General features: G+C 30.3%; 1 protein-coding gene across 2 annotated transcripts; it reads left to right on the top strand.

Moving 5' to 3' along the window:
- Window positions 1-489: 489 nt before the first annotated feature.
- On the top strand, window positions 490-15079 carry LOC106678314 (uncharacterized). Of its 2 annotated transcripts, none has more exons than XM_067045451.1 (9): window positions 490-620; window positions 5763-5858; window positions 6409-6549; window positions 7328-7514; window positions 11386-11555; window positions 11623-11870; window positions 12488-12986; window positions 14617-14787; window positions 14876-15079. In XM_067045451.1, exons 1-9 carry the CDS (start codon window positions 604-606, stop codon window positions 15069-15071), a joined length of 1725 nt encoding a protein of 574 aa, XP_066901552.1. In that variant the 5' UTR covers window positions 490-603; the 3' UTR covers window positions 15072-15079. The 2 variants fall into 2 exon arrangements, with proteins under 2 accessions (XP_066901552.1, XP_014272240.1); XM_014416754.3 differs by lacking the exon at window positions 490-620 and adding an exon at window positions 4482-4598.
- The last annotated feature ends 6 nt before the right edge of the window (window positions 15080-15085 follow it).

Here is a 15085-nt window from a genome sequence, read left to right as displayed (position 1 = left end):
TATTATTAAAACATGTATTCTATTTTTACATGTGTTAAAACAGAAGTTTTTGCAAATTCGAAATTAAATATATCGATAAAACAACAGAATATTATCACATACACTCATTCGCACTCTGTATCTCAGAGTGACTGCCGATGAAGCTAAATTTTTTGACCATGTTAAAAATTATGCTGCAAATTTACACCAAGACCTATAACTTCAAAAAATATGTATGTTTAAAACTTTTGGTTAGTACTTTTAAACACTTTTTGGTGTTTATTATCAGTTGTGATAAAAATAACAAATACTAGTATTGTTAACACAATGTATTGAACTCTTACAGTCAGAAAATAAACATTAAACTAACAGTAATAAAAATAAAATATGTGGTATGAAGAAGGAATTTATTATTCTTACTATTAACAAAAAAAAAGAGAAAATACAACTCTTCAACACCACTATAAAACAAAATTATGCAGAGAACGAAAGATAATAACATTTACATATATCGCAGCGACATACACGTACATTCAGGAAGGTCACTTACATTAACTCAATAAATACTATCGATATGTATTACCTAATTGATGCTCATATCACTGTAGTGTGATTCTCCCGGCAATGTTTATCTACATAAGGTTTGTAATTATTATTATTATAACATAGATTGGGTGATGCTGGTAGGAGTCGTGGGTAACGCGTTCGCAGCGGTTAATTCAAGAATTCCGAGAAATAACTGGCTTTATGCGATTATCTAAAGACTGTTACGGTTTTTCGAAAATGTCCTCACCTAACGCCTGTGGCACAGGTAAGGTATATGGTGGTTTCAAGTAAGGTATACGGTGGTGTCAGAGGCAGGAGTACTACGTCGTCTCCTAGGAAGTCATGAGTACACCTACCCAGTCTTTAGAGATGAAAATCTGTCTTCATCTGATATTAAAGGATACCGGTCGCAGCGTATTCACGAGCTTCCTTAATTTTTGTTTGAACCCATCAATATCCTCTTTTCGTTTTTTAAGTTTTAATATCTCTCCTGATAGACCACTTTGTTGCCTAAAAAACATCTTTACGGATCTATAAGTCTTATCGCCACTTTTAATCCGAGAAGAACTACGGGAAGGTTCGGTCCTGTTTGTAGAATCGATGGAGTGTGCCTGGAGTGTCTTCTTCTGGGTTGGATGACACTTTTTAGCATAGTCATTTAATTGCAAATGATAGATAGTAGTTCGGACATGTTGAGTTTCTAAAATATGTGTCAGCCGCGTGGAAAGTTCGTTCTTTTCGGATCGAGAAAGACTTTTCTAAGAATGCATTGGAGATTATCTCTGTAGAAACATCTTCAACTGATTCAGCTACTGCCCACCGGGTATGTTTGCCAATTATTCTGAGAAAGTAGCGTTTTCCTTCCAAATTGAAAAATGTCCTGATGGTGTCTAAATGCATATGCTTAAATCTGCCTATGGGAGCTTAGTTTACTCAAAGTGTAACACTTTACGTTTGACTGTCGACTTGCTACCTACAATCAGCCAAATCGTGCTTGGGTATGGAGTGCGATTACTTTACATGTACTTAACATTGTTGAGTACGAAGTACAATGCTCAAATCATTTCAAGGTGAGTAAAAGTAAAGTTATCGCCATTCGAGAAAACATCCAAGTATGAGTACAGATAATTCATACTCTAACCAATTTAAATACAGGTATTTGTAATCAATACTAACAAATATTAGTAAAAGTAAAGTAATCATACCAATCATTTTAGTATTTTCAGTACACTTCACAATTTTGAACGCAATAATGTTTGTTTTTGATTTAGGTATTTTTATTAAATGAAATTAATTACTTGAATTACTTAAAATTACTTGAATTTTCTCTGTAATCAGTACTCATATACTTTTTAATCAAAAATTTTAAGAATATTGTATTTGGTTATAAAATCATCCCAAGAAGTAATTAATTACAAGATAGTCAGAATATTTGAGTTTTCCTTAATCAGTTACAAAAGTACTTATCATTTTAAAATTTGATGTAATCGATTACAAAAGTATTCTTGATTGTTGAGTACGTGAACTTGATTACATTTTGTACTTAGTACTCGCTTACTTTATTATTAAAAAATAGCGAAGTATTGCCCAATTCTGACACCCATGCTCGTACAAGACTTATCCATATTCGGTCAGAAGAATTTTTGAGATGCATAGTGTCTTGAAAAACGAATATCTGGATGACAAAAATTATTGACGTATTGAATATCGCCTGTCTTAGATTTATTGGTGGGTAGTGATGGGGTTCAGGTGATGAAGAAGTTCCAGCCATAACCTATTTTTTACATGGAGTGTCCAGCTATTTAAGAAGAAAAAAAAAAATGGAATGTCAGAGGTCTGTGACACTAGTGTCGGCTTTTTGTTCAACCACTATCTTCTCGACTTCGTCTAGTTCCTTTACCAAATCAATTAGTGAAACCATATTTAAAAAGATATTCTTTGCTCCGGATACTTCCTGAATAGCGAATGAAATAAGAAAGTAAATTACTCATAGGTGTTGCAGTTTCCTGTTGTTTATTAAACATGTTGAATAGGTTTATGATCAGTGAATATCACACATGACCATCACTGAGAGGACGGAAGTGATACGGTCGTTAAGTTTAGTAATTCTGCTAGATCGGATTCAAACCTTTTTCGAAATCGAGAGGTTTTCACTGTGTATCATCTTGTTCCTGGAGCACTATTGAAACCACCACAGGCAATCGACAGAAATCCTCTTTTTGACCGGTAACCTAGCGCTACAGATGCCCTGATATTTTTTTGCCATTGTTGAAAGGCCACTTGGCTTCCTAAGTCCATTCTAAGGGTGTTACTCCGTTCTTCTTCGCAGCCCCTGCAAAATTGTGGAGAATCTTCAGTGTTTGGCGCCTTTTAGCAGACAACGCATATAGAAAATTAACAATGCCAAGAAATCTTCGAAGTTTACCTTTATTTGTTGAAAGTGGAACTGGGCTATTAGTTCTATTTTGGAAGAAAGAGATCTATCCCCTGGCGTATCAGTCCTACCTCTATCAAAGGTAAATTTGGTAGTTTATTGGAAAATAGATAGACACAGGAATCCTACTGTTTTATTTGTGAATGAGTAAAAATTATTTAGTTTTATTTGAGTCAGAAATTTTCTGAATTTCTAGAATCATTTTTTTTTTATCCCCCTCCCTTGCCATTTCTGGCATACGGGGTGCGGGAGTAGTGGGGTAGTGCCCGCTGGGATTGCGCATGCCACTGCTCCCAAAGATCACCAATTCTTCTTACTGATTGAGCTGCACCTTGTCCACTGCATCCGTTCGGTAGGCCCTTCTGGTGCGCATCCGTCTGAGTGCCTCCTGCAGTTACCAGGCTGGTCCAACCCTCCTGGTCTCAGTCTGTGTCAGCTTCCTGAATTTCTAGAACCTGACTAAGATAAAGTCCACCTTTCCGCTAAAATAACTTTTATTCAAATGAATTTATAAAATCATCCAACTGTTTTCTTTTTCTGAAATAGATATCTTGTGATTTTGCACTCTAATTCAGTGGTAAACAAATTGGAAAGTAGAATTTTGAAGTAAATGTAATTTTGATTAAGATGGTACCAAATCTATTTTCGTTGGTTCACAGATCGGGTTTGACAAAAAGTTTTTTTCTTTCTACAACTGATATCGCCCATTACATGAATAGTAAAAACGTCTGAGAGTATGCATCTTAAAACAAATTTTATTGTGAATGGAATATGGTCCGTGTGCGGTAAAAAAAAAAACTCAAATAGTAGATAATTATACTATTTTATTGATAAAATAGTATAATTATCTATTTATTTAATACTATTTATAAAATAGAATAATTATCTACTATTTGAGTTTTTTTTTTTACCGCATCCGGACCATATTTCATTCATCTATACACACGGTCAATCAATAATCTTCCAAAATTTTATTGTGATTTAAATATTACCAAATCTATTTTTCTAATGACACTCAGATAAATTTCATTCGTACTAAAACGTAGTAGTGCTAAAAACTTTTGAATGTATGAATCTTAAAGAAAATTGAATTGTAATTAAGAGGGCACTAAAACTGATTTTGTTTGACAAGGCTCTCTCCCCCTCTCCCCCCAAAACGTGAATTTTCAACCAGTCTGTGGCACTATCATGATATCACCGAGTAAGAGGAATGGATAAAATGCTGTCCATTATTCGTTGAATTGTATGGGCTGCGTTTCGAAGCCAAAATATATGATCAAAACCACCATAAGTCTTTTCTTTCATGAACCGTCAAATTTCAATTTCATATCTAAAGTAATGACTCTCAAGTGACTGACATAGAATTTGACATAATTAGAATTTTGAATTTGAGTCTTTTCGTTTAATAAATCCTTCGCCTGCTACTAGTCTATACCCGACTTAAAAACATCACATCGTTCTGTATCTTTTGCTGAATAATTCCTTTGAACTAGTTCGTTCAAGAACTATCCTTTCCTAATCAATTGCGACCTACTTGTTAGACTCTTATAACCTTAAGTTTATTATTCCCTTTTCGAAATTCTTGTTTTTAATTTTGTGTCAAAATGATAAACGCTCACTTGATTCCATGGAAATCCAAGTAAGAGTTTTACATCAAGTACTGGGAAATTATCTTATTCTTTATTTTTTCTATTGCTAAGTTACGAAAGTAAAAATGTGCATGTCAACTCACTCTAATTGTTATTTTAGGCGTTTCTTTCAAATATATCTGGCGTGTCATTATGAGCTTTCGCTGCAAAGACCAATACAATTATTGCTTGTTGTATTTTCACTGATATAGGTTCAACAAAGATTTTTTAGTTCATATTGTTTGACAATTTAATTATTCTTCAAGTAAGCATTGCGAATGTTGAGGAATATATATTGATTTTGAATGATCTCTACTAATACTGGTTGAATTTAACATTTTTTTTTGGCTTTTTTGAGGTGTTAATTGCCACTCAAATGCTATTTTTCCAAAATAAAGGTATGGTTCCAAGAAAAGGGCAGGCTCCTGAGAGCCCCGGGGAGATCTCTGAAACTTATATTATTTTTGGGTTAGTGGTCCGCAGACATCCATATTTTGTGAACCACTAACCTGGGTGGTAAGGAAAATACAAACCTTAGTATAAAGCTATATCTCTGCTGATACTAATCCTATTTCAATGTATTTTTTCTTTTTTTTTGGTAATGGTATTCCTTATGAAATAAAGATATGTGTAGTTTACCATTATACATATATACTTTTTGATTGTTTAAAAATCATGTTATCTTCTGTTTTTTTTCTTAGGCTTTAATTAGAAAGCTAGTTTCAGCAAAGTAATTAGAGCTATTTCGGCACAACAGTCTTGAGTAAACCACATTTTGGCTAGCACGATGCTGTTCTAAATTACAGGATATCCGATCTTTTATATCATGGATTAATATCTTCATAACAAACAAAGAGGCAAAAAAATGCTTTTTTTGGACTAAGAGAGCTCTAAAATGAATAGATCTGTTAAAAATTGTGCATCAATCATTCAATGCCATTAAAATACCCTTCTCACCTAATGGGGTTAAGAAAGTAAAAATGAAATACAACCATTGACTGAAGATTATGATATTATGTAAAAGTTTTCTGTTAATTTAAATTGTTTTATTTTCTGTCATTCTTATATAATAGAATATTGAAATTTTCCTTTACTAAGAATTTGTTGCATGCATCTTAAAGCTTTAAGATAAGGTTCTAATTTATTTGAAAATAATATGTTGATTGTTCTTTCAGGAGCGAATGGGTTGCCGTGTTCAATGGGCTGTATTCAAGAAAATACGATGAAGTGGTTAAGGCTCTTGATACCATAATAGATTGGAGTGATTCTATGTATTACATTATTCTTATTACTATTTAATTCTTATGTAGTTATTTATACAGGATAAACTATTATAGCTGTGGCATTTATATATTTATTAGAGTAATAATACAATCTGTCACAATTAGTATTAATGTTCATTCATACTATATATCCATAAAAAAGAACAAAAAAAAACATGTAAATGATAACAATAATTCCTTAAAAAAAATTAAAATAGTTGTAATGAAATAAAATAAAGTGAAAAAGAAAAAAAAATTATCATGCTTATAAACAAAAGTATGGAACAGGTGGCTTAGTGGTAAGGCACCATGATATTAACTCCAAGGGCCCCAGTTTGGGGTGGTTAGGGGGTGTGGCAGTTAATTATTTTAAAAAAAGGAAGGGAGGTTAATTAAAACATAATTTGATGAAAGTTTGAAATTTAAAACTTTGAACGTTGAAATGTTGGAACTCAATAAACTTGTCTTACTCATGACCCCAACCCCACCACCAACTTCTTCTACTTCTTAATCAATGTGTAAGTAATTAATTAATTATAACACTTAATAATCATTTCAGGGAATGGCGCTACAGGCCCGGTATGGACTGTACAAGAGGAATTATGCAGGTGGCCATTAGTGATAGACACCTTTACCCTGACACTAAATCTCCAGCTGATTTACATCAGTTGCAGCTAATGTACTCAGCTGAAATTATGAGGTACTGGATGAATTTTTATAAAATATTTTATGAGTTCCTTAATTTTTTTTTTTTGTACTTTTCCTCTTTTCATTTTTTATTTAATACTCTTACACTTAAACATATAACGAATTATCTTTTGTGTATTTGTAAATTAACACGTTAATGCCTCGACTGCCTCCGGATTATGTCAAAACAGGCCCCAGATGCCTGATGATACAAATCAATAAATAAAACATTATTATTAAAAAATCTATATACAAACTAATGTATAAAACAATATATATAAAATGGGGCCGATAGCTGACTGCCACGGTAGAACTTGAAGCCGAGGAACCGCTGGGTATACTTGCTAATATTTCTTCCTATTGTTCCTCTTAAATAAGTTCAATACCACCTCCATCCCCATCTTCTTCTTCAGAGGAAGAGATAAATAAATCTTTATTCATCTCCTCAAATCCATCATCAGACTCCCAATATTTAAACAATAATTTGTGAACCTCAGCCATTGAAGTGATTTTCTATCTTCGTAGTGTTTTAGATTGATCCAAAGTCCTTTTCTTGGCAGGAGGCTCACTATCGTTATGTTTATGACTAGGACCAGGCTTAGGTATGATACAGAAGCTGTTCAATTCAGTATCCATTTTTCCTTTAAAATTACAGAACAATTAGATATGAAGATAAATGTATATAAAGGAAAATAAAAAATGGACTTATCAAAAAAATGTGGCATTTCAAATCTGCCATTGTATATATTACTTATTATATGTGTTACTTATATTTTTTATTGTTATTACAGATTCCTAAATTTGTTAAATGATGAAGCTGGGAAAAAGAACAGGAAGATGTCAATGTACGCCAGAGCCAAGATATTTAATATTCCAGATTGGGTAGTTAATATTAGGCACCAGATGGCTCATGGCAATGTTTTGCCATCCATTGATGCTTTGCGGATGACAGCTGATATTATTCTTGAATGGCTTAAGGTAATTATTTTTCTGAAAAATACTTTTTTAATTGGCAATAAAAATACATTAAATTTAGTTTTGTCTGTTAAAAACTTAGACTTTAAGCTGTCTGTCATTAAAAACTTAATGATGTCTGACTATAGACTCAATTTATATTAGCTGATATTTATTCCTAAGTAAATATAATGTATTGGATAAAGCTATTAACAGAAAATAAATTCTTGAACCGAACAGAGGTATTCTAAATGTTGGTAAAATGTCCATCATCAATGGTCCATGCTATTTTGAAACATTATTAAATCAATTTAAATTTGAACTCTAGTGATTTTACAAGTATAAATGAACTTGTTTTATTGAAACCAACAATAAATAATCACTACTTGTGATAAACTGAAATAAATTAAACCATTTTAAGTAAAAATTAATTTCGATTTGAAAGTGAAAATCTGCTGAGAAGAATGAGAAATTAAGTCAACCCAACTGATGGAGAATCAGGATGCAATACTAAAAACAAGTATCAATCACTTTTTTGTTTTAATACATTGTAATTTCAATTGTCCTAAATTTGTGTTTTTCATGGCTAGGTTATTTTATTCTATTAATATAAAAACATTTTTTTCTTATGAACACAGTATGTTCTTCTCAAAGTACGAATTATTTATTGGAAAGTAGCAACAAAGCTAAATGTTTTGTAAATATGAAAAAGTTTCAGAATATACATTTTTATTTACATAACTAATACTGAAATTAAGAAATGTTAATATAATTTGATTTTTTCTGTGTTGTGTTATTTTTCTTTGTAATAAGTAATTTTTGTAGTCCGATGTAATTTTCTAAAGAAACCTATCAACAGTAAAATTTGGTTGTATTGAAGGTTAATATAATAAATCAAATGTCAATTATTAATCTACAAGAAGACATCAATAGTATAAGCACTTAGGCAACAGACAATAAACTTACGTTAAATGCTGAAAAGACTAAGGCTATCGTAATTGGATCTCCCTCTTTCCTTATATCTATTCCAGGACTCCTAATCTTATCCTAAACAATACTCCTATCTCATTCAATACCTCAGTTTATTTCTAATCATTCATCTTGGAGTCACTTTTGATCAAACTTATCCTGAAAACCACACATTTTGGAATCATTAGAGATACGCACATAACCTAGTATCCCGCTGAGCTGCAGTGGCTCTATCCATTCTTCCGATGCCAATATTTCCTTTCCATTCCATGTAATTACCCAGAGCCCCACCTATATCCTAGAAAACCTGCAATTCAAATTCTTAATCCAGTCCCGTTTATCTGATATCTAGATCAAGATAATATTATTAAATTCATTTAAAATGAAATTGAAATGTGATCATTATTAAAACACATATTAATTGAAAATAACACTCCAAAATAGGCCACTCAAATAGGGTTGTCTTTTCTTATAACAACCATAATAAAATTGAAATACAATTATTATTAAATATTCTTATATAAAATAAAAATATTACAACAATATACTTTTTTTTTTGTAATAGTTAATTTTTCATATACTATTATGTAGTTAATATCAATTAAATCGATTGATTTTAGCAAATATGAATCGATTAAACTGAATCAAATTTAAATGAATCGCTTTATTGCACAAATTTTTCATTCATTTCCCGATTGGTATCATTTATAAAATTTAGATATAAAATAAAAATTAACTCCGACTACAGTTTTTATTTTTTTAAAATAATATAACAAATATTTTGATTATTTAAAATCTATCAAATCAACACATTAATTTAATCAATGTTAAATAAAAATCATATCATTTACTTTTTAAATTGATTCAAATTTAATAGTTATAAAAAAAATGTATAATTTAAATCTAAAACAATTGTTAAAGCCACCTCAAATCGACTATGTCTTTTTGTTGGAAGGCTTTAAAATCAACAAACAAAAAACTGGTTCGGATTAAACATTTATTTTGCCAATTTAAACATTTTAAAAACTAAAACTAAAATAAACAAAATATGACTAATGATGAATACAATTAAAAATAAAAAGACCACTGAGATGAAAATAAAATAGTTCTATAAATTATGAAGATGAAAATAAAATAAACTAATTTACCAAATAAACAAATGAATACATATAAAACAAATACTAGTCGACACAAGCTGCTCTACTCCGATAGGTCCGAGGAAGAGTGCTGCCAAGATGTTTAGGTCACAGCTCTTGTAGCTAAATGTACCGCTGTAATGGTCCAAAGTTGGTGTTGTGGCTCATCGATAGTCCAAAAGTTGTATTAATGTATTAGGCGAGCCGACAAAATGAAGGCAGGCAGGGCTGGTTACACACGTTCCTGGTCACTAATTGTCCGGAACTCATATTAAAATCGAAACACAGAAGTGGTCTGGTTTCAAACTGTTATGACGACTAAAACACTCAAATTATGTCTAATAAAATAGCATCAACCAAACGCAGGGGCTGCTGAGACGCTATCATGACCACTAATTAGCCGGAACTGCATATTAAAGTCGAAACACAGAAGTGGTCTGGTTCCGAACTGTAATGGTGGTTAACTTACTTAAAATGTCTAAACTATTAAATTATAAGGGCAGACAGGACTGCTTAGACGCTACCATGGCCACTAATTAGCCGGAACTGCTATAAAAAAACTAAGATGGTCGGCCCGTTGCTAGGTGACGCCTAAGCAACAATCATCAGCCCCTAGTAACTGTCTCTATTACTCATTATAACACACAAATATAATTACATTTTTTTTCTTTTCAAATAACTAAATCCAATTAAATTAATATAAATAAAAAATAAATTATGAATTAAACAAAGAGACTAACTAAATATTATTTACAAGGTAATTATATATTATGGGGTTAACAACAATTGTGTTAGATAATATAATTAAAAGTCATGATACTTGGCTTGAGCTTTTCCTTTATACCTCTTCATTCTTATACTTTTAAGTTGAATCTTTTCTTGATTTATTTCTTCCATATTTTCACTTCAACTAAAAACTTATTTTATTTACCTTTATGAAATCACTTAAACTGTTTATCGTAACCATGGTTGCTATGATTATTTACTTATAATACACAAGCTCTTTGCACTTAATAGAAATACATTACCTCAAACTCAAATGTTTTCAAGATGGTCTCCTGTTATTTCTAATTCAAAGTCCCAATACTAAGAACAGTTAAACAACTCCACTATTTCCTGGTGAGAGGCAACACTAATGCCTTGTGTAGCTGACTATTTAGTTGACAATTAAGTTTTTTTAAAACTATTTTCACTAGCTGGTTATAAGTTTATACTAAAAATTAAATGTTACGTACTCGTTGATTTTTTTTGTAAACTTCAGTTCTTTTATATATATATATGAATACTTCTGTAAGTATATTCACAATGTAATCCTTTGTTTTTATCAAGTCTATTGAAGAAGGCTGTTGCTATGTGACCTTAAGCAGTTTATGACTCTTAAAATAAATAATCACAATATAATTTCCATAATTCAAAATCAACAAACATCCAAATTATGAATAAATATCATTTACTTTAATAATGCATTTAAATGCAAATAAATACTTTAATTAATTCTAATTAATAAAGAAGCTATTTATAAATTTTGAATAATTATTAACTTAAAATTATTGTAAAAGTTCCAATTCCTTTAAATCCTATCCCTAAAAACTATTCATGATTAAATATAACCATAACACTTTTCTTCTATAATCTCAATTACGTCAAATGATCCTATTTTTTATAACATGTATTTTATCATTTTCCGTTCATAGTTTTATCAATGTCTATTCTCTGTTCTAAGTAAAAGTTAATATTTTCTTTACATGTAAAATTTTTCCACAATATATATGATTTTTACTGTTTATTAGACTAATTATTGGGAAGTAGAGGAAAGGAATATGGAAGAATACATTGTTGAAAATACAAAAGTGGTTGTTGAAGAATCTCTTCCCGCATTACTAACAATCTATGTTTCACTGAAAGAACAAAATATTCTCGGATTTAATTATATTAGAGATATACAAGATCCAGATGTCAAGTAAGTAAGTTTTAAGCTTTTGCTTTTATACTCATATTTATTATTTATCCATTGATATAATTTTCAGAGATCAGATTTATTTAATAAACAGAGTTAATATGTATGGAGTGATATCAAGATGTCAACCGAGTGATTTGAAGGAAGGTGGAAATACTATTGTGGACTTGGAGAAACTAAAAGACTATTCTATTTCAAGAATGGTTTTCTTATTACTTAAATTGTTGAAGGAGTTCATTTATCCGGAATATGTTTACGGTGTAAATACAATAAACATTTTAGTAGAAAAATTAATAGATGATTCTGCTAAGCATAATGGTAAAGTTACATCAAATATATTCTTTATTTTCTTTATTTATTTTATTTATTTATTTTATTTTATTTATTTATTTTCTTTAATCTTATGTTATTTCCCACATTGCTGCTTTTTTTGAATAGTGGCACATGTTACAAAAAAAAAAATTTGTTTCATTTTATTTAGAATTAGTTGTATTTGAAACCTCTTTACCGAGGTTGTTCTACAGACTTTCCTAAAGCTATTAAAGTTGTTGCAAATTAACTGTTGTCTACTGTACAGTCTGTGGATTTTAACACTCAACAAAATAAAAAAAAATTTTTTTTTTTGTCATATGAGCATTATTGTCATTCAAGGAAAGCAGCGATATGCTGCACATGGAGAACCAGGATTAGAGATTTTAGCTACATACCCATTGTTATTTTTGAGATACAGTGATCAATCAAGTCCATGAGAGATTAGAAATACACATACGCACAAAATATTTTAAATTACATATGGATTAATTCACTGTATCTTTGCTAATCTAACGTTAATCACATTTAGATGAAATTATTATTGTTTTATATGGATTTTAATTTATCCTTTAAATGAATGGCTATAATATCTATATTGTACTGGTTACTTTTGGTTGTTTCAGGCATGAGATGTTTAGTTTGGGGAACATTTCTGAAAGCAATGCATTCTTGGCTTAAGTTACCTGTTCTTATAAAAGCCATGGCTGATAAATCGTATGAAAATACTGGAGAAAGGGCGTACCAAGCGGGTATATGGAATGTTGAACTTTGTAAAGCTTTACAGAAGCGGTATAAAGTAGAATATTTAAAAAATACTATGATAACAGAGACAATATCTGGTAAATTATCTAAAAATAAAAAAAAAGCTAAATTTTCCAATTTAGATTCAAATGAGCGAAAAGAATTCATGAAGTTACTTCTGAAAAAAAATTTGAATCTAATAGGTCAGAGTGACAACAAAATATTAGCATGTATTTTTCATAGAGTAGAACAAAAAAATTCAAAATTACGGAATGTTTTACGTCTCCAAGATCCAATATTTCCTCCACATTGGGAACTTGTTAATTTAATTAAATATATAGCATTGAGACCCACAGAATTCACAGAAAATTGTCTCTTAGCGTAAGTATACTTATTTTTATTTATTTTTTATAATAGCCTAAGGTATTATGTTCCATTAAGAATATTTCAAACTTTTTTTTTTTTTATCTTTGTTACTATTTTATCTATTGTAACAGCATTTACATTAAAATAAATCTAGTAAAATTGATGTAAGATATTATTATATTGTAAATTATTTTTATAAATATGACAATATTTCTTTTTTAATATATTTATTGAAATTTACAACTGTACATTATAATACATTCAGTAAATTTGATCTCAGTTATAATGGAGTGATACAGGGATGTAGAGAAACTACCTATTGGTAACACTCTAATAACATTTCTACATTAGAAGGTCTAAAGGCCATCTTCTTTTTAGGCACCTCGGAGGAGTGTGAGGAATGGAAGAGGAAGCAAGGTTAGAAACTAGTTGGTTTGGGTGGTTAGGGAGTTTATAATGGGAGGATTGATATCTGGCTCGGGTTTGATCAGTTACATATGGAACAATAGATCTTTATGGATGATTTTATTTGTGACAGAGTAAGGAGCATTGAGGATTTTGAATTCTTAAGGATTGGAAACAAAAGGAATTCGAAGGTTAAGTGGAGCCCCAAAGCTCAGCTCCGTATGTCCAGATTGGCCTTATTTTGTCATGTAGATCAGTCCTTTGTAATAAATTGGAAGTTAAGACCGTTTGTAGTAAGTGCTATTATAGTTGGAATCTTCATGCAGTTTCCTATCTTTTCAATCTTGTGGGAAGATTCCCCCAGTTAGTCGTTTGTCCAGATATGATCCTAGGTAGTAGATCTATTCAACAGGGGTAAGAACAACATTATTGAAGGATACTATAGGGCAGTTGGTTGGCTTATGACAAAGGATTTGATGGAATTTGATATTGTTATGATAGCAAAGTGTAATAAAGTTAAATTGATAATAATTAAAAGTTTTAATATTAATGAAATAATGACAAAAGAGGGTAATTTTAATTGAAACTGGTGACCTGGGCAGAATAGTATGCAAACATTTTTTAAGTATTTTATGTTAGTGTAAATTGGTATTTGAGAATGGCCAAATTGACTTGAAAATACATTAATCAATCTAAATTATTTTTTTTTTGGTCAAAATTAAATCTGTATAAATTTGTTCGAGTTTTTTTAAAGCCTCTGTGTCCAATAAATAACTATAATAGTCCTAATCCCAATATATAGTTTATCTCTGTCAATCAACATTTGATAATTTCTTCTAACTACTTGGCTAGATACATTTTATTTTTAATTTTGTAGTGTTTATATCACAATGATACACACGTGTGTCAGATGTATTTTTTAAATGAAAATATTTCTAATATTATTAAATTTATCCATATTAAATTAGAATTTTTAAAGTTGTCAAAAGGTAGTTGTTTTATCCACTCTTTTGATGGTGAAATTCAAGTGATGCACCTTCTGCTAAAGGATAAAATTGTTACTAACATTTGCTGAAATTTGAGTAAGTTATTTTGCTAGTGAAATCTAAATGGAAAGTGTAATTAAATTATGACAGCCACTTACACTGTTATTATCGTATGAATCTCAAATGAAAAAGAACATGTAATTTACTATTTTACTTAAGCTGTTCATTATTATTAAATATATGTTTTATTTTAGCTTAGCCGATGTGATGAAGTATCCAATGAATACCAAAGCCCTTATTCAAATCATTAAATTAGGTAAAATATTTAAAGGCGAAGGTGTTTCCATTCATAAAGTTTACAGAATTTTCAAATCGATAAATCTTGGCGAAACATCCAATCGAGTTGAAAAGGAAAACCAGCAGAGGTCAGAAATTAAAAATTTATTAAATGTTAAATTTTCGTTATTTACAATACTGTATAAATACTTACCATTTTAATATTCATTATTTTAGAGAAAAGTTTAGGGAATGTATCAAGGATATGAATTCAAGGGTCAAGATGAAGGAAGAAGCAGCTGAAGATAATTCAGATCCCAAGGTCGATGAACCTATTGTCGAAAAGACTACTTATCCAGTCACTCGGGAATTAAAAATATGGGTTTGTAAGAAGAATGAATTTAATGTTTTTGAATTAGAGCAAAAGAAATGAAAAAAAAGCCATAT

Source organism: Halyomorpha halys, unplaced genomic scaffold, assembly GCF_000696795.3.
Source record: "Halyomorpha halys isolate HHAL.00 unplaced genomic scaffold, Hhal_1.1 Scaffold134.1, whole genome shotgun sequence".
Lineage (NCBI taxonomy): Eukaryota > Metazoa > Arthropoda > Insecta > Hemiptera > Pentatomidae > Halyomorpha > Halyomorpha halys.
Note: the sequence above shows the minus strand (reverse complement) of the source record. Positions and strands in the feature narration are given on the sequence as shown.

Coding starts and splice junctions, on each gene's coding strand:
- LOC106678314 (XM_014416754.3), top strand. CDS start 4,564: ATGATAAACGCTCACTTGATTCCATGGAAATCCAA. Junction 4,599..5,762: donor TTGATTCCATGGAAATCCAA/GTAAGAGTTTTA, acceptor TTGTTCTTTCAG/GAGCGAATGGGTTGCCGTGT. Junction 12,987..14,616: donor ACAGAAAATTGTCTCTTAGC/GTAAGTATACTT, acceptor GTTTTATTTTAG/CTTAGCCGATGTGATGAAGT.